The 24,221-nt window shown below is 44.4% G+C and overlaps 1 protein-coding gene across 2 annotated transcripts in view; it reads left to right on the top strand.

The window, feature by feature from the left end:
* The window catches only part of MASP1 (MBL associated serine protease 1), a 63,849-nt gene that overhangs the window by 23,728 nt on the left and 15,900 nt on the right, over positions 1 to 24,221 (top strand). Inside the window, exons 3-10 of one of the 2 annotated variants that reach the window (XM_077117852.1) lie at positions 470 to 601; positions 2,146 to 2,342; positions 5,809 to 5,956; positions 7,745 to 7,863; positions 8,833 to 8,911; positions 15,283 to 15,420; positions 16,954 to 17,028; positions 21,317 to 23,776. In XM_077117852.1, the coding sequence (XP_076973967.1) occupies positions 470 to 601; positions 2,146 to 2,342; positions 5,809 to 5,956; positions 7,745 to 7,863; positions 8,833 to 8,911; positions 15,283 to 15,420; positions 16,954 to 17,028; positions 21,317 to 22,200 (1,772 nt within the window). In that variant the 3' untranslated portion in view covers positions 22,201 to 23,776. Of the gene's footprint in view, positions 1 to 469; positions 602 to 2,145; positions 2,343 to 5,808; positions 5,957 to 7,744; positions 7,864 to 8,832; positions 8,912 to 15,282; positions 15,421 to 16,953; positions 17,029 to 21,316; positions 23,777 to 24,221 lie in introns of those variants that run through there. The other variant, XM_077117853.1, reaches the window with a different exon arrangement.

The following is a 24,221-nucleotide window of genomic DNA, read 5'->3' as shown; positions in this document are numbered from 1 at the left end:
GGCTTGACCCACACAAGGGGCTTAGAAAGAGAGAGGCAGTATGGAGTGCAAATTAAGAGCATACCTGGATTTCAATCCTAACCCTGTCACTTATTATCATTTACATCGTTCTTCTATGTCTCAGTTGCATCATCTGTAGAATGGGCATAGGTATGGTCCTGCTTCCTACTGTTGTTACTTGGCACCCTCCTATTGTTGCAACTGCTAGAAAATAGTGGTGCCATCAGGTTGCCTGGGATTCAATACTGGTTCTCTAGTAATGTTGGGAATGGTGGCTAACCTCTCCGAGTTTAGTTTCCCCATTTGCAAAATATAGTCATTGTCTCTGGGTTTTATGTGAGGATTAAATGAAACAATGCATGTACCTCACAACACAGTGACTAGCCCATAGCAAGTGCCTATACATGTTGGCTGTAGTTTTAATCATCACACATGCATGATTTATGGAGAGGTTCTACTTGCCCTGCAGATGTGGATGAGTGCACGGAGCGGGAGGATGAGGAGCTGTCCTGTGACCATTACTGCCATAACTACATCGGTGGCTACTACTGCTCCTGCCGCTTTGGCTACCTCCTCCACACGGACAACAGGACCTGCCGAGGTAAGGCCTAGGGATGAGTCTATTTATCACTATTGTGTGCCACATCTGCCAATCAGGTTAGAAGAGACTGAGAGGAAAGGAAAATATATGATAGGAACAACTAAAATTGAAGTCATACAGATGTGCCTCAAATACTTCATGGATGAAGATGCTAGAATAACTGTCCAGCCTGGACCCTAGGTTCAGGTTGTCAAAGAATAGCTTGAAAGGAGCTCTAGCTTACCAGACATCTCTGTTTTTAGGCAGTATTTCTGCTCTATGTCCTTGTCTCCTCTTCTGTGGTAGGTCTTCAACTTGGTCAAGATAAAGGAAAACCTGGGTTTTCCAGCTCTCTCTCCCTAAACCATGAACTATGATTCACCCAGCAGTTCCTTTTTCTTTTTTGTTCAATGGAAACTTAAATTCTCCTAAGTTAGAAAGCACCTCTGTCCAAAGGAAAGCAGTGGGAGGAGAGAGGCAAGGATAGAAACAGCAAAAGGATGTCCCATCCTTTTCTCTCTCTCTTTGTTTTCATTCTTTCAACATATCACCTATACACCAGGAATGGAGAAATGGAAGGACTCAGCCATTTTCCATGAGGGCCTTCACATATAAACAAATGTGAAATGAAATAAATGCTGTAAAGGAAATGTGGGAATGGCTCGATCAGACCTCAGTCTGCTTGAGAAATCAGCAAACGCTTCCCAGGGATGGTGATCCTTGATAGAGATGAACAGAACAGGAGACTGTTCCAGAGAAGAAAGTAGCTCTGCAAACCAACATTCAGGGACGTGATAGAACATGGAATGTTCAGGGAACTACATCAGATTAGTTACAGGTATGGATCTCTGTTTTAGAAAGGTCACATGGAAGCTAAGAGTAGATTACTGGAGGAGGGCAAGGTTGAAGATAAAAAGTTCTCTTCTTTCCTCTTCAAAAACTGCTACTTGATTCTGAATTAGAACCCCTATATATATGTTATTTATATATGTGTATAAAGCAGTACAGAACAAAAATTTTTTAAAAAAAAACAAAACAGGTACACCCAGGAGTTTTCCTAAAGAGGCTTTTGTTTTCTTTTGTTTCCCACTCAGGAAGTATTTATTGGGTGTCTGCTATATGCTGAGTACAGTGGAGACTAACTACAGGAAAGAGTAGAGAAGGGTTTCTCAAAGAAGGCATTGAGAAGAGATCTGAATAATGTTCTAGACTAGGGAAAAGGCAGGACAAAAGCGATCTAGACATTCCCTCTGTCCACTTCATCTCAGAACACCTCCCACCTCAGAGAATCTCGCGAGAAGAGTGATCGCACAAGGTAAACAGCCCTGGACAGAGAATTAGAAAGTATGGGTTTGAGTCTTAACTCTGCTGATCACTGGGTAAATGACCTTGGTTAAACCATTTCCTCTCAATGAGCTTCAGTTTCTCCATCTGTAAAATGGGACAATGATTCTTTTCTGCATACCACCTGGGACCACTAGGGAAATCATACAGTAACACATAAGAAAGGAGTCTCTGTGGCCATGGTGGTGGTGTGCCATTTTGTTCCAATATGTTTCCCATAGTGGAATGCAGTGACAACCTCTTTACCCAGAGGACCGGCGTGATCACCAGCCCTGACTTCCCCAACCCTTACCCCAAGAGCTCCGAATGCTTCTACACAATCGAGCTGGAGGAGGGTTTCATGATCAGCCTGCAGTTTGAGGACATTTTTGACATTGAGGACCATCCTGAGGTGCCCTGCCCCTATGACTACATCAAGGTGAGCCTGCAGTGGATACTCGCTCCAAGGATTCTGAAAAATCTTGGCTGAAGTGGAGCAATTAATATTTGGGGCCCTTCACCTTCTCCCAGGTGAGGAAGTTAAACAGCTAGCTTCCTAAAAGGTTATTATTTAAAATAACAGCTACCAGCTGTTATTATTTTTACCAGGACCCATAGATTCTATTGTCAGTCTTGCTCAGGAAAAGGGGGCTCTGTGAAAGGCAAATTAAGAGGGAAGAGAATGCCCATAGGCCAATAGCCATTTGATTTGTTGTTGTTTCAATAATGTACGTAAAGTATAAAGCCAGCCTGAATTTGAGAAGTGGCCAGAGTGGGGGGAGATATTTTTGAGAAATATAGAAATCCAAGTCAGCAATTCTTGAGAGTGATCAGCTGAAGCATCCAAGTGGTGCATATATTTGAATATAAGGGTTTGATCTCAGGAGACATGCTGAGCTCGGGATACAATAGACACTATCAAGTGTATAAATAGTGGAAGATTAAACCATGGGAAATGGTCAGACTTCCTACATAGAAAAGAAGAAGGAAACCAGAACATAACAGATTCAGACAGCTAGAATGAGGATAGGTGCCACACCTGAGGCTGAGAAGAATAGTCATTGAGGCCAGAGACAGCCAAAAAAAAGTGACTATCAAGGGAGGAACTGTCCACAGTATCAAATGTCAAAGAACACCTTAGTAGGAGAGGCAGAGAGGTCAGGGATCTATAATAGGAAACTCAAGAACTTAAAGCCTGGCCTATTCCCTACTTGGACACAGAGGTTAAAAGGCAGCTTGACTCCATGTGAGAAAGCAGGAAACACAAAGCATTGATATTCTATTTCTATGTAACAAATTACCATAAATTTAGCAGCTTCAGACAACACCTATTTATTCACTCATTGCTCTATAGGTTAGAAGTTTGAGCAGGCTCAACTGCGTTGTCTGGTTAGGGTCTCACAATGCTGAAATTAAAGTGTCAGCCAGACTAGGCTCTTATCTAGAGGCTCTGAGGAAGAATCCAATCCAAGATCATTTAAGTTGTCAGCACATTCATTTCCTTGTGGTTGCGGGACTGATGTCCTCGTCTTCTGGGTGGGCACTGGGAATCGAACCCAGGTCTCTGGCATGGCAGGTGAGAATTCTGCCACTGAGCCACCATCACACAGCGCACCTCCCCTCCCCCCACTTCCCTCCCCCATCTTCTTTTTGGATGTTGGCTAGGCTCGCTCTCAGTTCCTAGAAACTACTCTCAGTTTCTTTCACATGGCTCCCTCCCAAATCAGCAACAGAGAACCTCCCTCACTTCAAATTCTTTTCACACTTCAAATCTCTCTGACTTCCTCTTCTGCTACCATTCAGAAAAAATTCTGCTTTTAAAGGGTCCGTGGGACTAGGTTAGGCTCACCTTGATAATGATGAGTAACGTTAATTACATCTGTAAAATTTCATTTGCCATATAATGTCACATAATCATGGAAGTAACACCAGGGGCCATGAGAACCACCTGGAAAGTTTGCCTCCACACCAGAATCCCAGGAGTAGAGCATGTATTTCACCATGAAATCTTTGGGGGTTCCAGTTTTTTTCCCCTCTTGTAAGAGTGACAAGACAAAATTGTTATCCAGGTTTATGGAAGTCACCAAAAGCAGGTTAAGGAGACCTGGTTCTCAGAGATGGAAAGCAAAGGCATAGGTATAACCCAGGGTGAGATTTGGGGAATCTGAATTAGTTAATAATGCCTATTCCCTTCTTTCCATCACCACTGTTTCCACCCTATTCCAAATCCCCATTATCTCTCTCCTGATCAACTGCAAAGCTTCTTAACTGGTTTTCTGGCTTTCATTCTTGCCCTATACAATTTAATCTCATAATATCCAGGTCAGTCTTTATAAAAGCTTGATTGGATGAAGACTGTACTTGGAATTAAATCTAAATTCCTCAGGAAAAAGAAAAATCAGAGAAAATGAAGTTAATCGTGGAATAACTGGACACTTTGATAAACATATGCCCCTCAGAAATGTTCCAGATGTAAGATTTTACAGCTTTCCTTGTTTCCGCTTAACCTGTTAAAAACCATTCTTTGCAACCTATGTATCAGGTATTGCGAAACTCAAAATACGCAATTTACTAAGAGGTTACTAACTATAAAGGGAACAAAAAGATATTGATAACAATGCTGTGGTTTATTGCCTGCTGCACAGAACCAATGTAAACTTCACTTTTTTAATTCAAAAAAGCTAACTTGCAGACATAAAATTCATACAATAAATATCACTCCTCTAAAAAAAGTGCAAATTCCTCTATGTATTCTGGCCCTTGCGTGGCTTTCCAACCTTGTACCGTGGCACTTTCTACTGCACTCCTATGCCAGCCACTCTAGCTTCCCTTCTCTTCTCAATAATTCCCAAACTCTTCCCCACATTTGGCATTCACCTTTACATGCGGTGTTTTCTCTGCCTGCAAAGTACTTTCCCCGCCTCTTCACATAACAAGCTCCAATTCATCCTACATGTCTCAGATCCAATGTTACCTCCTCAGAGAGGTCTTCCCATACCACCTCTCTCAAGGAACCCAACCATCATCGTCATCTATTATACAAACTGTGAGTTACGCATTATATAAATTTTACTACTTAATTGTAAGTGTATAGAATTTATTTCTCTTATATCTGTTATGTCAATCCTGATTATATTTTTAGAATGCTTACTACAGCCTGAATTATTTTTAAAATTCATTTCTTTTTGCTAAGTGTCCCCTCACTAAACTGAGCTTCCTCATCTTTAAAAATAGGATTTTTAGCCTGCTGTAGTGGATTGAATTTGGTTCCCCGAAAGATATGTCCAAGTCCCAACCCCAGGTACCTGTGAATCCTGCTTGGAAGTAGGATCTTTGCATATATAATTAAGCTAAGATGAAGTCATACTGTTTAGTGGACCCTAAATCCAATGACTAGTGTCATTATGAGAGAAAGGAAAAGGACATTTGGAGACAGAGGTGACATACAGTGGCAGAGATTGGAGATGTGTTGCCACAAGCCATGGAATGCCAAGGATTGATGCTAGAAGAGGCAAGGAAGGATTCTTCCCCAGAGCCTTCACAGGGAGTGTCGTCCTGCCAACCCCTCGACCTTGGCCTCCAGATCTGGCCTCCAGAACATAAAAGAATAAATTTCGGTTCTTTGCAGCCACTCGATTTGTGGTACTTTTGTTACAACAGCCTTAGGAAACTGAAACACCTGCCTTGTCCACTTCCAAGTCATTCTAAACTATAAATAGGAGAGTGTAAATAAAACTGGTGAGTGGCATGTGCACCAAAAACATGAGCAAATACCATGGGGTCACATCAAGGTTTCCAGACCCCCTTCCCACCCCCATTGAATGCAGGGCAAATATTGTGCCTGCAACAGTCACGTAAGCTGCTCAGACGTAACCCTTCCTCTTTCCCTATCTCACCCCTCATAGATTAAAGCTGGTCCCAAAGCTCTGGGACCTTTCTGTGGTGAGAAAGCCCCAGAACCCATCGTGACCCAGAGTCACAGCATCCACATCCTGTTCCACAGCGACAACTCGGGGGAGAACCGCGGCTGGAGGCTCCTGTACAGCGCAGCAGGTAATACGGCCTCTCCCTCCCAGATCACAGCTCACTATGGGCTCTCTCAGTCCTCTCCGGAGCCAGCAGCTGAGTGGGGAGAGGGGTGCTGGCCTGGGACTTCCAGCTCTGCCACCGAGTAGCTTAGGACCCTGCCCTGGGCAAATGCTATTTACTGACTCAGTTCACCATCTGCACAATGAGGGCGAGACCAGCAATGAAGGTAGAATTTGGACTCGACGCATAGATTTCAAAACTGGCTGCACTTCAGAATTATGTGGAAAGATCTAAAAAGTATATTGTCCTAAACCTCATGCCCTCACATCGTGATTCGGTTGGCCTGGAAAGAACCCCTCCTTGCCAGCCTCTCCAAATCTGGGACAGGAAGTTGGGTGTGGGCCTGTAGCTCAGAGTGTTTCTTTCTGGCAGTTTTCCTTCTCATGACCATCCAGACTGGCAAGACTCACAGGTCTCATTCCCAGTACCCCAAGGCAGCCAGTCCTGGCCCAAACCTTGATATCGCCATTTCACAGGGGTCTGCAGTAACTCAAGGAAGTAGAGAGTGGACATCAGAAGGCAGGTTGCATCTGGGTATGGCTACTGCACAGTTCATGGCCTCTATAGCCCTAGTTCCAGCTGCACTGTCTCAGTCCATTGCCCAGTGCTGGGGAGAAGAGTGAATTGGATATAGACAGCGTAGAAGTTTGTCTGGGAAAAAGCATCAGGGATAGGTTCAGGCTTGAGAATCCCGTCAGATTTCACCTAGTGAAGAGAACTTGGAGGCCGCACAAATTCTCCAATGCTTCAAACATTGGTCTTGAGGGAAAGAGCAATTAAGGTCAACCTGAGTCACCCAAAAAGAAAACTATGCCCAATGAATAAAAAGTACAGGTATATACACCTTAGCTGTCTATCAGTCATGGTTCTCCAAAGAAATAAAACCAGTAGGAGATATATCTGCATACACATATACATCTATTAGCTATCTGTATGTATATAAGTGTATATATATATGTATTATGTGTGCGTGTATATATATAATTATGTATTTATAGGATTTTTTTAAAGGAATTAACTCATATGACTAGGTTGACAAGTCCAAAATCTGCAGGGCAGGTTCACAGGCTGGAAACACAGGTAGAAGTTGATTTTACTGTTGCAAGACAGAATTTCTTCTTCTCCAAGAACCTCAGTTTTTGCTCTTAATGCTTTCCAACTAATTGGATAAGAGCCACTCAGAATATTGAAGGAAATCCCCTTTACTTGAAGTCAACTGGTTGTAGATATTAACTATATCTACAAAATCCTTTGATAGCAACACTTAGATAACTGTTTGACTAAGTCTAGCCAAGGTCACACATGAAATCAGCCAGCACAGTCTGAATATGAAAATACTGCTCATTTATTCAGAAAAGCCCATCTGTGGAATGTAGAGTTTGGGAAGGTATTGAGCTCCCTGTCACTGTAGGAATGCAAACAAATGTATGGAGGATGTCATAGAGAAAGCATCAGACAAAGGTTAGGTTCAATGACATTTAATATCCTTTCCAATCCTGAGTTTTAATGAAATCATCTAGCTGACCACTTCATTCACAAATAAGGAAACAGAGGTCCCAAGCTGGAAGGCTACTTGCTTAAGATGCAGAATGCATCTCTGAAATTGTCTAGAAGGTGCAGCTTTCCCAATACTCAGTTCTGTGGGTTTTTTTTTTTTACCTCTATCAGAACTCACTTCTAGGGGTTGATCCTCTCCTTGCCAGACTTTTCCTTGTCTTCTCACCTGCTGTCCCTCCATTTGCTCCCAAATAGGGAAGGAATGCCCAGAGCTGCAGCCTCTTGTCCATGGGAAAATTGAGCCCTTGCAAGCCAAGTATTCCTTCAAAGACCAAGTGCTCATCAGCTGTGACACAGGCTACAAATTATTGAAGGTACAGGACCCTTGCCTAAGGACAAGCTGTAGATTCCTCCAGAGCCTCACAGGGAAGATGGGCTTCCAGAAATTTTCATGGTCCCAGCACAATAGATCCTAGCTTCTCCATAAACTGCCAGAATGTTCCGGAAATTCCAGTCTTCTGGAGATCCAAAGCATGTGTCCCAGTCTTTCTACCACTTCTGGAAGTTGCACAAAAGTCTTTCTCTCACTTCTGGAAGATAGGTTAGTCTGAATTTCAAAAAAAATATGGATCAATATAACCCTAAAATCAGAACTAAGAATCTTAACAAATTTCACTAGACTTATTTGGGGGAAACTGGGAAAGGAAGCAGAGGTTTTACAAGTGGCAGATAAGCACTGCTCACTCTTTTACGAATCACCTGATTAGCTTTTAAAAAAATCACTTCCCTAGCCCCACCTCAGATCAAATAAAGCAGAATCTCAGGAATGGGGACTAGTTACTGTTTTTCCTCTTATCTTCCCTAGGTGACTCTAATGTGCAGCCAAGTTAGAGGACCACTGCTCTAAGGTAATGGTTCTCAAAATGTGGTCCTTGGAGCAGCAGCAGCATCACCTAGGGAACTTGTAAGAAATGCAAGCTCTTGGGCCTCATACCAGACCCACTGAGTCAGAAACTCTAAAGGTGGGGCTTAACAACCTGTGTTTTAACAAACCCTGCAGGTGAAGCTGTCCTAAGTTCGAGAACCATTGCTATAAAAAGCAAGTCATCTGCACAATTGCCCAAACCCCTTCTTGCACACAGCTTCCCCCTTTTCTCAAGGGGGAAATATAAAATAAGCGTATCTCTTTCTCTTATCTTCAAGCTTGCCTTTAAAGACCCATGAATGGAAAATTCCAGTGGCGTATAGCAAGGTTTCAAGTTCAAGCTGGTTTTACTGGGAAAGAAAAACACCCCACCCTACTGTCACTTCCTTTTCTTACACCTTCATCATGTTTCTTCCAGGATAATGTGGAAATGGACACATTCCAGATCGAGTGTCTGAAGGATGGGACATGGAGTAACAAGATTCCCACTTGTAAAAGTAAGAAAATGAAATCGTTGATTATAAGGATAATGAGCTCCCCAGCACTGATGGGATACAAGCAGAGCCCAAGCATGGTCCAACTTGACAAGATCACTCTAAGAGGGGCTGGACCAGGTGTTCAACAGACACATGAGAGTTGGACAAAAAGGCTCTTAACACTCCTTTCAGCAATAAGCTTTTAGGATTCCAAAAAAAAAGATCTTTTGATTCCCATTTTGCTTCATAAATACTAATTTTACCTCCTCATGCAGGTAGGCTGCCAATAAAAGGGAGAGAATGGAAAAGGGATAGAGTGTCTCCAGGTTTGAAACTAGATTTGGCAATTACTAATTCAGGAAACTATTTTGCCACTGGTGCCCAGAACTGAGTGACCTTGACAGTCTATGTGTGGCCATCAGCCACACCCATAAATCTTCTGAGACAGCTTATGACAGCACTGTCCATGAAGGACTTCAAGATTAGAACAGTGGGCCTGTGTGAAGCAGGTGACACCACTCTGCATTGGGTTTGGGGACCTAGAATTCCTGTCTTGGCTTTGCCCCTCACCCACTCTGTGACATGGATAAACGCCTTCATCTCAGCTATGAAATAAAGAGTCTAGACTAACTTTAATTTCTCAATGGTTGCCAATGGTTCTAAAATATTATAATCTATATAAATCATTCAGAAATTCAAATTTACACACACACACATGCACCCCTGCCCAGGTGATTTCAGTGCAACACTTGTGAGGACCATAATTTTAGAAAACTAATCAATAAAAACATGGGTAAGGGGAGGTATGAAGACAGAAAAAAAATAGAGAGGGAAGGAAAGAAGAGAGGGAGGTTTTGCTTTAAAAGGGAGAGGTGAGAAGTTAAGAATCTGAGTTCCCCCCACCCATCTCATGACCTTATGTAAACTTTGGAGTGGAGTCCTCTTTCCCTTTTTCCTAAATGGTTCCCATCCAAGAGGAAGAAGATTCATTCCTACCACCCCAAGGGAATACTGTCAGGCAGTGTGGCTCCCTGGAGGCAGATCCTGAAAGTGGAATATGCTTGTTCTTAATTTTTCTTTTTTATATGATGATGTTGTCAGAGTCAGCCCAGTGTGGGAAAAGGAGGGCATTTTATGGTTTCAGTAAAAACTTTCAGCAAACATTTACTGCTGCTTATATGGAGTTCTATAGGGAACCGAAATGGAAAAGACAAGTTCCCAGACAATAAGGAACTCAAAGGCTAACAGACATATCTACTCTTTCCTCCAAGACGTGGCTCAGTGTAGTAGTTCTATGAATGAGTTCTATGTAAAGCACTAGGTAAGGCACAGCAGAGCAGAGCAACAAGTCATTTTGAAAGAGAAAGTAAAATAAGATATGGGGCATAGAGTACAGAATATAATTTGGAGTCAGGAAATTCTAGACTCAAATCCAGAATTTGCCAGTTGACTGTTCCTCAGCCGCTTTTAGCCTCAGTCTCCTGCCTTCAAGATTGTTCCGAGGAGTGCTGGGTTAATACACATATCGTGGCACACCGGGGAGAAGAGTTCAATAAAACTAAGCCCCCCTCCCCCAACCCCCACCCTGATCCCTTTATTAGGAAGAGGTTTGATTTCTTTTATTCCCAGGAAAGTGTAAGAAATTTGAATAACAATTTTCCCTGGTGAAAACACACACCCATTTTATTGGCACAAATGCGTTAATAGAATAAGGCCCTGCAGTATTTTATGGTGCTATTTTATGGGCCTTCCGTTAGTCTTCAAAAGAATACCCTGTAATTCCGCACTAAAGAAGAAGAATATTTTTCTCGCTAGTATGATTTGATTCTCCCCTAACAGCCTGGATTAATGCTATTAGATTTCCCATTCGGACATCCCCAGCATCTTTGCTCATTCACTCAGTAGGCATTTACTGAGCATCTCTCTGTACCGAGCATTGTGCTAGGTCCTGGAAGAGATGCAAATAAAACTGAGAAGTTGAGAGTGCCCAGGGGTTATTTGGAAAAAGGCTGGGAATAGATAAGAGATGTGCAAGGTGAGGTAAAGACAAGCAGACTGGAACAAGAGGTGGAAATATGGCTTCTTATTCTGGCTCTACTTCTACCTTGCTCTGGTGATCCCAGATAAGTCAGTCTTCACTCTGAATGTCATCTGTCAAATGCAAAGCCTCCTCTGGGGGCAGAATCTTATAATCCTCAAGAGTCAGAATCTATGGCTGTGCAAACTCTTGGACTGGTACAAATTCCACAATCCCAAACTGTTCTTCATACGAGCTATACCTAACCTGTGCATTCTTAATTCATTCTGATGGAGCAATTTCTATATTTCCTGCATAAACTGTTTCTGCTTTGCTTGTTAATTTTTCTCTCTCTCTTCTCTTTCTCTCTGTTTCTCTCTCACCCTTTCTGCTTTCTTCCTCTGTACCTCCCAACCCCTCTTTGATCTTCACCATGGTGGCAGGAACTGAAATCGATTTGGAGAGAGGACTCAAGTCAGAGCAAGTGACAGAGTAAAGGACGGGACCCCACACAGTGCAGACATCCAGGAATGGATCACTCCTAAGACCCCTCCAGGGTCCCAGAGCTGCACCTCCTCCCCCACTCCCAAACACTCCATTTCCCATTTGAGTGTGGATTCTAATGGATGTTGGACAGTGCAAGACAGTCTCAAGCAATTGAAGCTGCTGCATGTGTGAGAACAAATTCTCCATTTGAGGGTTCGCCTGTCATTTGAACACTACACTGGAAAATAATGAAAAGACATCAGGAGGTCTTTTTTAGCACCGCTCAGTGGATTGTAGTCTCCTCAAAGGAAAAATGCCTTTAGGTCCTAGGGACACAATATTTAATATGCAATCATGTGTCTGAAAGCTGGCCAGGTCAAACTCGGCCCAATTTCTAATACACTCCACTCTGTTGGTTTAAATGGGCGAGGATGCCTGTGACTTTGTGACTTTCATATTTTTACCTGTTGCTACTTTCTTAACAACCATGAATACGTGTAATTAACAATAGCTCCTATGGCATGGATTTTTGGAGATTCAGATGTGTTCTTGTACCCCAAAGTATCCCCTTCCATCTACACCTAACATATAGATTCCATCTCAGAGATTCTTTCCTCTAGGATGTACAAATTTTCTGTTTCTGAAAATTCACTGATTAAAATTTTTTAGACAACAGATATCACACTTGAAAGCAATGCTTCTTAGCGCTGGTACCACAAGTCATCCATAGGTCATAAGCAGTGATTTAGAAAGTACTGTGGCAGGACAACCTGCATGCCAGGGATCTCCACTTCAGTCTGAACAAAATCTAGATACACATATCCAAGAGCCTCTGCATTAAACTGGGACTACCCAATCTATTAAGTTCCTACCTGATGAGAGCAGAATCCTGCAAGAATGGGCAATAAGCAAGTCGAGGGATGGAGGGGCCATAATAAGGCAGAGCTGTCACTGAGAGTGGAGATGGAGCAACTACTAAAGCCAAGTGTTAGTTGAATACATAGCTTTAAGCTCACAGACATTTGTACCAGGTGCAAGAGAGGGACTCATAATTTAGAGCAGAAGATTTGATATAGACTCAAATAAAACCAGACAAAATAAGATGCATGTCACCAGAGAGATGAAGATGGGACTCCGGAAAGAGAAATGAGGAAGCAACCTTACCCAGTTAGAAGAATTGGGGAAGGCTTTTAAGAAGAAGTAATGTTTGATCAAGCCCTCGAGGTGGCTAGAGCATGGGCAAATAGGGCATCCTAGTGGCAGTGATGGCACAAGCAAAGGCTTGGGAGTGGAAATGCATCAGGCAAGAAAGAGGAGTCATAGGGGGTCTGGTGATGCTGGATCACAGGTGTACTGAGGAGGAGGGGAAGAGTTGAGGCTGGGAAAGAGGGGGCCTGGAGCCAGATCCCATGGGGACTGAGTGCCAGAGTGAGAAGATTGTACGTGGTTCTCTAGGAAGCTTCTGGACTATGGCAAAACACTCTTCAGGACTGCAGGTCAAGAAGGAAGTGTCAGAGTAAAATAAATGGCAGTGAGAGATGACTGTGGGGATGGGATGTGGGGTGGCACATCCTGCCCTGGACAATGATGAGAAAGAAAGGCCATGGGAATGGGGAAGGAAAGGACATTTTGATCCAGAGTGTGGCAGTGACCAGGGAGTTTCAGAGAAAAGGATAAAACCCCTCCCAAAGCAAAAAAGGTAGACTAGCCAAGGAAGCAGAGTTTGGATATAGGATCTTTGAGTATGCCACGCAGTGCTGCTCAAGAGCCTTACCAAAGGAAATTGCCTCCAAGCCCCAGAAAGCTACAGCTCTTCGCCTGCCACTGTAAACTGGGGAAGAAGATTCCCCTCTCAGCATAACCAAGCTGAAATGATGTAACTAAGCTGAAGTGACCGTCTATTTTTCCACTCTTTATCACTATCCCTATCTGGTTGCAGTGCCGGCCTCATCAGTGAGCAAAGTCACTTCTCTGGAGTGATGTAAAAGCAGGCTCCTACCCAGAAACTACATCTCTGTCAGTGCCAGGCACATAACAGGCTCTCAGTAGCCTGCCTACACGTTTACAATCAACCCTGGGATTCCTCCACTAGGAATTAAAAAGTCGGGTCTTGAGGATACTTTAAGAAAAATGAGCTGCTAGGCCAAAGCTAAGAGAGACAAGAGAAAGTCCTGCCAAAGATGATACTGATAGTTAGGCACCAATCAACATTTACAAAAAAGAAGAGAAAAAAAAAATCTTCTTTGAGTCCCAGAAGGAAAAGAAGTTTAAAACAGTTTATGGTTTTAAATAATATTGCCACCTTTAACCTAGTTAACCTAGTTTTGACTTCCACCTACTTACTTCACAGAGAAGAATGTCTCTACTTCTAGGAGATCAGAACAAATGGGAATGATGTGTCTAGGAGGAATGGAGGCCAGGATAAAACATTAACAACCAGTTTGCTTGGCTTCTGCCTTCCTTGTGGATAGGAGGCACCTATATATCTCCCATCCTTCATCCCTCCCTCTACCCTGGAGGGGTTTGGAATTATCTATATTTTAAGTTATGCAAATTATTTTCCATCAACAAGACAAATTTGAGATTCTGACATTAAAATCACGATGTCTGAATAACATCTCAGGGGCTCACCCTCACTATTTCCCAAGGGGAGCAGGGTAAAATCAGGAGGAGGAGAAACTCTGGAAGTCCTACCAGGGCTTTAGAATGCTGTCCTCTGAAATTATCAGACTATTGACAGCTAATGTCCACCACTGATAACTTAATATTGATTATAGGCTGTTTTAACTGGAAGGCAAAGCCTTAAGAACTTTCAGTTTGGTTTGCTAAGAGCTTCTAGGTCAGGTCTAGTTCTCTAACAGTCACTCACTGTGTGACCTTAGACCAGCCAAGTCTCCTCTCTGGGCTCCTCTGTAAAATAAAGAGGATATTCAACATTGCCTACCTTCAGGTTCCTTTCCAACTGTGAACTTTTGTGATTCTTCTGATTCCTTGTCTTTGAAATAGGATGTTATGTCTAAGAGTAAGATTTCCTTAGAAATGGGCACCAATTCCCCAAAGAAGGCACCTGAGGAGGCACTGACAAATGGGGCCCTCAGTCTCTGACCTGGCCAGAAGGGTGCCCCGAATCCCAGCAGATTATGCCGGACTTCATCAGTGCACGGCTCAGCATAGGACTGACAAGCTCTCCTAAGGCCACCTGAGGAGCAGGCATCAGATATTGTCCTACACCGAATGACAGCCAACCCAAACATCCAGCCACTGACAATTGGAGGAAATGAGCCAGTGAAGACCAAAAGCTGGTCCACCCCAGGCCAAGCGAGCTGCCTGTGGAGAGCCAGGCTGGGTGGTGGCGAGGGTGTCATGCAGGAGCTGCTTTTTTGTTTGCTCTTTTGTGCCAAGCGCCAGTGTGAGATAACTAACCACTCTTACTCAACATGTGGTTGGGGCTGGAAGAACTGAAGAATATTTGGTTCATGTCAGCCAGAATTTTCTCACTGAGCCATGGTCTTCGTGCATGGGCAGAAGAGACTGAGAGGATTGCACAATAGAACTGGAAGTGGGGGAAAGGGACTATGATGGGGAAGAGACTGGGGTCTGCTTTACTCTCAGCTGACCTGCCCCTGCACCATTGGCCAGGTGAGTTGACCACACAAGTAGTACCCTGGTGGAGGCTTTAACCATGCAACCCCGAAAGCAGAGCCACTGGTATCTGCAAAGGTTGGGCACTGCACAATTCGAGGGGTACCATTCACACACCTTATAATGTTGCTCTCTGAATTTATGTGAGTGCACAACCTGCACACCTGTAAGAGGCAGATCCACCAGATGGTCCCAAGAAGAAGAATGAAGGGTAGATGGAGGGAGGTCTCACTCTCTTCTCTCTCAGTTGCAGACTGCAGGGCCCCAGCACAGCTGGAACATGGGCTGGTCACTTTCTCCACCCGGAACAACCTCACCACATACAAATCTGAGATCCGATACTTCTGCCAGCGTCCCTATTACAAGATGCTCCATAATATCTCAGGTGAGCCCTACACGCTAAACTATCCTTCTTGCCCGTGGGCTGAAACAATCATGAAAGGAATAACTGTTTACAAGAGTGCAGAACCTTATTCAAAAAGCCTCCTTTCATACCTCATCCATTTTAGTCCTCACTGCCATGAGCTTGCGTTATTGTGCCCATTTAGAGATGCAGAAACTGAGGCTCAGTACCCAAGTTGTGTTTTGTTTTTTTTATTGTTTTGTTTTGCTTTATTTTAAATCTACTCATTCAGCTAATGAGTCTAGATTGGGAAAAGGCCAGCAATGCTCCTTTGTTCAGTCTCTGCCTTGGCTTCAGCCAAGTATAGCATCCAACCGGACTAGGCCCATTCATCAGGCCTGGTAGAAATTCTGCCTCCAAAGACCTGCTCCCCAAGTGTGCATGGATGGAAGTGAGTCGGGGCAAGTGAGGACCAAATCCTACAACCTCAGCAGGCTAGTCTAGCATGGCCCTTGATCAAGACAGAAGCACACTGCTGCTGTCCTGTCCAGGCCTCACCCATATCCTCTGGCAGGGATCCCCTGACTGCCCAGTGGTTGTACAGCTGCAGGTGGTCCAGAGGGCCAGTAACAGCCAGTCCTTTGGCTGTGTGGAGGTTTGTGAAGAATTGGGAGATGGAACATTTGGAGACATATTCTACCACTCATTGCCTCAGGCCCATACCCCAAGAGTTAGGCCATACAGCATCCCAACACACTCATGTAACATTCACACACACTCATACACACTCACATAACTATACTCACACTCAAACACACATGCACACAACACACACATACTCACACTCACAAACCTACATACCCACATTCACACACACTCTCACATAACACACTCACCTTCGCACTCACACTATATACAGCCCCCAATGGAGAAGGAACCATTGGGGGAGATGAGAAGGTCAAAGTTGACAAGCTCTGGCTCTGCAACATAGCACTAAGAAAACTAAGAAAACTCTCCCAATTTCTCTAAGGTTCCAAGGCCTCACTTATCAAAAGACTCACAAAAGCTGTTAAGAAACAAATAAAGTGGTGGCCATGAATGTGGTTTATTAAAGAGTTTAGTGAAGAAGGGAGGGGAGGGCATCTGTGACACAGAGACCTCTGTGAACTGAGGGCTAGGCCAGCACCAGTTCCCCAGGCCTGCTTGACTAGGGATGAAAAGCTTCCAGCTGGGGCTGGACGGTGGGGGGACAAGGAACAGAGCAGTCCTCAGACTTTACAGAACTTTGGGCACCACGTTGAAAAATTGAGTGTCTGTCTTTGAGGGCAAGGAGGAGCACTGGTGGTTTTAAGCAGAGAAGGGACATGACCAAATCCCCATTTTAGAAAGATCCTTCAGGTTGCAGGGAGCAGAGAGTACTAGCTTAGAGAGGCTGGAATCAGAGAGACCATTTGAAAGATTGCTTCAGTGATCCACAACCAAGAAATTAAGAGCCCAGTTCTATTTTCCCATGTGTCACAAATCAACCATTTTCCTGCTCTTCCTCTTTTTCAATTTTTTTTTTCATTCTTCCAGGTATATATACCTGTTCTGCCCAAGGGATCTGGATGAATGAAGTGCTGGGAAGAAGTCTGCCCACTTGCCTGCCAGGTACCTCATCCTCCAAGTCCTATGCCTCCAGGTTTGCCATCCACTGATCTAGGGCCCAGGTGCTCTGGCTGTTCTTGGTGGGGAGAGAAGCGGTGGGAGGATGCTGCTTTAATTTCTTTTTAAGAGGTGTCTTCAGAGGGTCAAAAGTCCTATAAGCCCAGCCTTACACCTTCTCAAACTAACCAACCTGTTCTACCATGCCAGAATCTCTCCTGCTGCCTCTCTTTCCAGTCCTGCTCCCTTCCTGTGTTTTTGTCCAACACAGTTGGTGCATGCATCTATTACGTGTCAGGAAAATCAAGAAAGTGGGTGTGCTATTCTCAAGCACTCACTATACTTAGTGGAGATGAACCACATAAAATAAGATATAAATATAAGACAGAGTAAGAAGTTCTTCCAAAAAGTAATATGTTCAAGTTATTCTGATTGTAAATCTCCTAATGCCTCACCTATCAACCCCACTTTTAAAATGGAAAGAGAATACTGGTGGTAACGGGAAGAGTCCCTGAGAATACAGACTTTGGAGGGATTTTGTTGCTATCCACTTGAGCATTAAGAATGTGAATGATTTGCCTTGCAATCACAATGCGTACGTGTATTCTAATGTATTTATCACAAAATTATAACCCCTAAATGTACACTGTAGGGTTAAACAAATAGCATGCAAAAAAAATTAAGTTTAGTGTTCACAGCACTGTAATTTATACCACCACCAACAAAAATAACTACGAGTGGAAGATGCAACCTCTGAGAAGCACTGAAAACTGTTCTTCCTGATTCTCTCTGTACATTTGCCTGAATAGCAGACACTTTAAAGTATGGGGTGGCATTTGTATTTTACTTAATTAGGATGTTGGGTAAACTGAAACAGCAAATTATTTTAATGGTACATTTTAGTGACCCTCAGTGATGCACTCATCTTCTAGTCTTGAGATTAGACACTACAGCAGAAAGGCAATGGAATTGTATACCATTAATCCTTGGAACCAGAGAAAGTGTTAGCATTTGGGACTCAGTTCATAGTCATCATGAGTGCTCTTGGATATCAGAGAAGGAAAAGATAACTGCACATGATCATCCAACAGAGGAGTGAGAAGGGTTAGCAAGACTTCACATAAGAAGTCATGATGCCTAGGAAGGAACTGTCCGGGGATAGATCAGGGAAAGAACATCCCACCCACCCTCTGCTGACCCACCTCACTTCATTAGGCTTAGCCAGGAGCATACCCAAGTACTACAGGTTGTGAAGCCGTAGAGAAGGTGGGGGAATGGTAGGGCTTTGACAAACTGGAGAGCCTAAGTCTGGCTAAAGGCACTCAAATTTCCATTTTTCTAAAATACTATGTAGGCCAGAAGAACAACACTGTAGGTAGATTTCACCCTGAGCAACCACGTTGCAAACTCCAGAAGGGGAAGACACTGGGCTGAAAGTTAGGGGCCCAGGTCCTAGTTCTGATGCTGCCACTTGCTAACTGTGATCACTGGTAAGGAATCTCACCTCTCTGGCTGGAATTCCATGCCTTTGAAGTGAGAAAGTGGGGCCAGGTGATACACGACATTTTAGGACTCCTAGTAGTTGTCATCCTTTATATTTCTACAAAGCATCTTGGATGCATTGAGTCATGAAATTCTTCAGCGTTTGTGTATTAGGCAGAACCGTGGCATTTCACTGGACCAACTAGAGATTTCCAAATTCTTTCCTCCTAAAACATTGTGATTGAGTGGGGGTGCAAGCCCAGATTGAAAACGCCATTCCATCTAACATTAAAAATACTCACTCTTCTAGGGATCCTGCTAAGCAAATATTATTTGCCCCCTTTCCTACAAATGGGATAACTAAGGATCGGGGAGGTATAGTGATTTGTCTAAACATACCCCACAAAGTTAGGGGAAAAGCTGGGAAGTAAATTCAAGACTTTTGACGTCAATACAAACTATGCTGAGCAACTTATTTCCAATATTATTAGAGCCTTTTTTTTTAACTGTGAAAATGCTTCATGCCATCTTCATGAATCCAGAATCTGGGACATCACATTTTTGTCGTAAGGGCCCTCCCTTAGTACTCTCTGTTTTGTAGAGCCCAAATCTGGCTTCAGCAGAGCCAAAGCTGTAACACATGAAGAAAATACCTTCGTTGCAGAAAATACTAGATGGGGAATGACAGCAGCCAATAATTGTACCTTTTCAATGAGCCCTTCCAAGCACTTGTTGAATTATTCAACCTCTTGAAAGAAGTGAGTACATAAAGGAGAAATCCAGACTTTAGCGGAGAATGTGATGACTGGAGTCAGAAGAAATGAGTTCCATTTCTGACTCTGACGCTAACAACTTTGAGTAAGTCACTTCTCTTCTCTGAACCTCGGTTTCTTCCTCTGTAAGTTAGATGTTCTCCAAGGTTCCTCCAGCTCTGACATTCTGTGACTGGAGGTATGCCATAGGCACCCTGGTGGAAGGAAGGCATCATTCACCACTGACTTTGCTGTGACTGTGGACTCCAGCTACAGACAAGCCCCTCACCAGATGAGAGCCTTCCAGCACAGAAGGAGTTGTTTTTCAGGGCAAGCCACAGTCTTGCCTTAAGATATTGCCACAGAGACTGCTGCTTATAATTGGGAAGTCAGGCTACTCCTCAACTCTGAAAGGTCAGGCCACAGAGAGTTAGAAGGGCCAGCTCACATCTGGTTGGGGGGTGAATGACAGGGTGCCCAGGGATCATTTAAGAAGTATTTGTCATCAGGAAGAAGAACATCTGTAAAGCATTAGATTGCTGAAACCCTGCCCTCCCAAAATTGCCAAGAAAACTCAAATGTTCCTTGCTCTCAAAAAAGTCGATGAGAGCATCCAGGGCCAAGGGGGGTAGAATGACCATTTGCAACCAGGAGAAAGTCCAGGCTCACACAAGGCTTACCTCCCAGGCCCAAGCACCCTGCCTGGGAGGGGTCCATGTGAGCTCATTATTGGCCAGTGGGGGCTAGTTGAAGGCCCTCCACTCACAGACCAGAGGCATTTGGCTGCAGAAGGCTGGTGGGGCATGTGCATGCTCAGGGTGCAACTCAGTGGAATGAAGTTTGCTCAGACCTTTCTCCCTCCTTTCAAGGTACTACAGGACTCCTGGGTGCAATGATGGGTGGCCCAGGACAGGGTCCATGCATCATTGCTCGTAGATTATGCCACATTTACCCACCCTTGGGGACCTTGGGCCTTAATCTCACAGTAGTCAATGGCCATCAGTTCACAGAATGAGTCTCATAGGCCAGAAAAGAAAGGCTTAATGGCCCATAACTATGGTCTTCATATGTCATGAGGCTGTGTGGGATATAGGACGAGGTCTTAGAATCTGAATAAGACCCTGCCACTCAAATTAGTAGGCCAGTGACTTGAGCTAGTCACTTAAACTCTGGCAAGTTTTACTCACTCAGAAAATGGGAAGGGGAGGGGCAGCAAATGAAATAAATGCAAAAAAGTTTTATAATTTTCAAAATTTAGATATGAAGAAACAGATGTGTTTTTATGTAGAGAATAAACTTGTTCTAAATGCCCTCAGGGAGCAGAACTAGGTCTACGGGTGGGTGTCACAAGAAGGTCATTTTCCATTTATCATAAAAAGGGAACTTCTTATAGTCAGAGCTCTTAATGGTACAGTCTTTATAGGTATTAAAAATCAAATGAACCAGGAATTTGCAGAATCCCTGGAGATCATCTTGACCACCATCTCATTTAACAGATCAAAAATGGAAGTCCAGGGAGAGAAAGTGATATTCAGAGTCACACAGGAAATAGCAGAGGAAAGTCACGTCAAGGCCCAGATGTCTTGGCTCCCAGGCCAATGTTTGCTGTGACTTGCTAGATGGTCTTTTAGGTTCCTTCTATCTCTTAACATCCATGCTCTATGGTTTTTAGAAGTTTTATAGTACCCACGACACAGAGCACATCTGGAATATGAAATGCCTTTCTAGAGAAGCAAAGGGAGAAATGACCACAGCTAAAGAGGCAGTCCTAGCTAAAGAGGCCAAAAGTGATCTTGGATGAAGATGGTTCAGGATGCAGAAGACCCAAGCATTGAATGGTCTGGTCCACAGATGGCCAGACTGGAGATGGGCCAGCCTAAAAAGACTTAGAGTCAAAATGACTCCAGGTGGAGCACCCAGGCTAACATGACCCAGGAGGGCAGGTATCCCTTGGTGGCATAATCTACAGTGGGTGAGATGTGAATTTCTCTCAGTGTCTGTTTTCCCGGCAACTCTGACCAGTCTCTGTATTGTTCCCCACTCCTTCCTTCTCTTTGCAGTGTGTGGTCAGCCCTCCCGCTCCCTGCCAAACCTGGTCAAACGGATCATCGGGGGCCGGAATGCTGAGCCCGGCCACTTCCCATGGCAGGCCCTGATAGTGGTGGAGGACACCTCCAGGGTGCCAAACGACAAGTGGTTCGGGAGTGGAGCCCTGCTCTCTGAGTCCTGGATCCTCACGGCAGCCCATGTGCTGCGCTCCCAGCGTAGAGACAACACGGTGATCCCAGTCTCCAAGGAGCACATCACTGTCTATCTGGGCCTGCATGATGTGCGGGACAAATCAGGGGCTGTCAATAGCTCAGCTGCCCGCGTGGTGCTCCACCCAGACTTCAACATCCAGAACTACAACCACGACATAGCTCTGGTACAGCTGAGGGACCCCATCCCCCTGGGGCCCCACGTCATGCCCATCTGCCTGCCAAGACCTGAGCTGGATAGCCCAACTCCCCACATGCTAGGCCTGGTGGCCGGCTGGGGCATCTCCAATCCCAACGTAACAGTGGATGAGATCATCAGCAGCGGCACACGAACCTTGTCAGATGTCCTGCAATATGTCAAGTTGCCCGTGGTGCCACATGCCGAGTGCAAAACTAGCTATGAGTCCCGCTCAGGCAACTACAGCGTCACGGAGAACATGTTCTGTGCTGGTTTCTATGAGGGTGGCAAGGATACATGCCTTGGAGATAGCGGTGGGGCCTTTGTCATCCTTGATGACGTAAGCCAGCGCTGGGTGGCCCAAGGCCTGGTATCCTGGGGAGGCCCTGAAGAATGTGGCAGCAAACAGGTCTATGGGGTCTACACGAAGATCTCTAACTATGTAGACTGGGTGTGGGAGCAGATGGGCTCCCCGCAAGGTCTTGGGGAGCTCCAGGTGGAACGGTGAGCTGACTTACTCTTCAGGACCTTCCGACCCTGCCCCAGCCCCAGAGTCAGGCTACACCACACACTTCCAACAGTGCACTCCATGTTACTCATCAGGCCAAATGGAACAGAACAAACTGACCCAGCTGAGCTTCCATTCCCCTGAGAAAGCCCATAGGACTTCTGAGAGGCAGTGTGGAGAAGGGGGAGGCTCTGGATAAGAGACTGGGTTCTGGGACCTGGGCAAGTCCCTTGCCCTCTGTGGACCTCCCTCCCCACACCAATGCATGTAGAAATGAGACCAGAGACCTCTGAGTCAATCCCAGCACTCCTCTCTAGGACAGGTTTTACTCCAGTGGCCTTTAGTCACTCCTGATCATTTATCAAGCCCCTTGGTCCCACTATTGGTGTAACTGAGGCTTGGACCTGATTATTAGAAAATATAAAATAAATTCTGCCTCAGTATATTTTCCCATCTCTGCCCTCTGAGTCTATACCAAGTCCTTCTAGGAAAAAAAAACCTCCTAGTTTAAGACCTTTGAGCACTTCTGGCCTCTGATTTCTCAACCAAAGCCTTCCTGCAATCCAAGGCTTACCTGTTATATACCTGCTTAAAGGAATTTCAAAGGTCGGGGAGAAAGCTGGAAAGGACTGCGGTGACTGTGGAAAAGGGAATGGTGGTGGGAGGCTCCCCAGCCCCCCTAAATTCCTACTGTCAACTCTTGGAACACGTCATTCGTTCCCATATGTCATTTTAAAATATCAGCTGGCAACAATGGGAGTCAACACCTGCTGTCTCAGAAAAGCATGAAGCAACCTTCTGGCCTTGAAATGTGTTATTTGAAAAGGCAGCCCAAACCCAACCCAAAATGTGGAGACTCAGCAGAATTGCTTAGAAATAAAGAAGAACTATGCTGTGCACAGCTGTGCTTCTGAGAAGAAAAATAGAAGGCAGGGTGGACTCAAAACGTTAGAAGTCACTGGAATCCCACTAGGCTGCCCAGAAACCCACTGTCAGAGTGCTACAGAGAGCCCACCCCGTGTTGGATATTCAAGGGAATCCATTTCTCTGTGTTAAGAGCCAGAGGTCAAGTGGGGAGGGATTTACCCTTGAAAGGCAGTGAAAAGAGACAGAGTCAGGAGTTCTAACCCCAGCTCTGTCCTCAATTGGCTGTGTAACCATTGACTAATCTCTTTACTCCTGGTGCCTTAGTTTCCCCATCTGCAAAAGGAAGGCATTAGATCCCCCTCAGTGTCCTTCCAGTTCCACTACTTAGTACTTCCCTGATTACCAGGGGCCTCTCCTTGGCTCTCACAGGACCAAGTGCTCTCCTCCCAGAGCTCTCTCTCTTGGGAATACTTCGTCAGAGAAATGACACAGCCTGAAAAGCCCCTGAGGACAGAATCCAACAGGAAATGAGAAATGTGCATTTTCCCAATAGGTTCATCAAAGCACACTCCAGTTTATGAACTGCACATGTAGAGGATGCTATATTTTATGTATTTTATATCACATGCTTTACTACTCTGTAAGGTGCTTTTGCACTGTTTTCCTATGAGGGGTCTAAAGTGGAAATAAACCATCTGTGGATAACCAACAGTCTTGGTTTGGGGTTTTGATTATTGTTGTGGTTTGTGACATATTGATTGGTTTGGACCTTTGTTAAGAGAAATTGTCTCTTTATTAAGCCCAGTGCAGGAAATGCACGACTTTTGGCCTTTGGACCTCAGCTGAAAGAATGTAATGAGTAAAGGAACTTGAATATTGATGTGTTTGCTTCTCAGAGGCTGTATGTTTCTTCACTTAAATGCCTGCCATGTAAGTCCTTGACTTCAAAGAGCTCAAATTAGAATGCAAGACAATCATGTGCATATGTCTTACACAAACAAAAGTAGCTAAACGTCCCAAGAGGCATAGAAATTTCCCAAGAGGCACAGAAATTTAAGTATTACGGGAATTTAGAAAAGGGAGAGATTTCACACAGCTAAAGGGGACAGAACTAGCTTTGCAGAGAGTGTGCAAAATAAGTGCTGGAATATGAG

Source organism: Tamandua tetradactyla, chromosome 10 (genome assembly GCF_023851605.1).
Source record: "Tamandua tetradactyla isolate mTamTet1 chromosome 10, mTamTet1.pri, whole genome shotgun sequence".
Taxonomy (NCBI): domain Eukaryota; kingdom Metazoa; phylum Chordata; class Mammalia; order Pilosa; family Myrmecophagidae; genus Tamandua; species Tamandua tetradactyla.
This window is presented reverse-complemented; position numbering and strand designations above follow the sequence as displayed.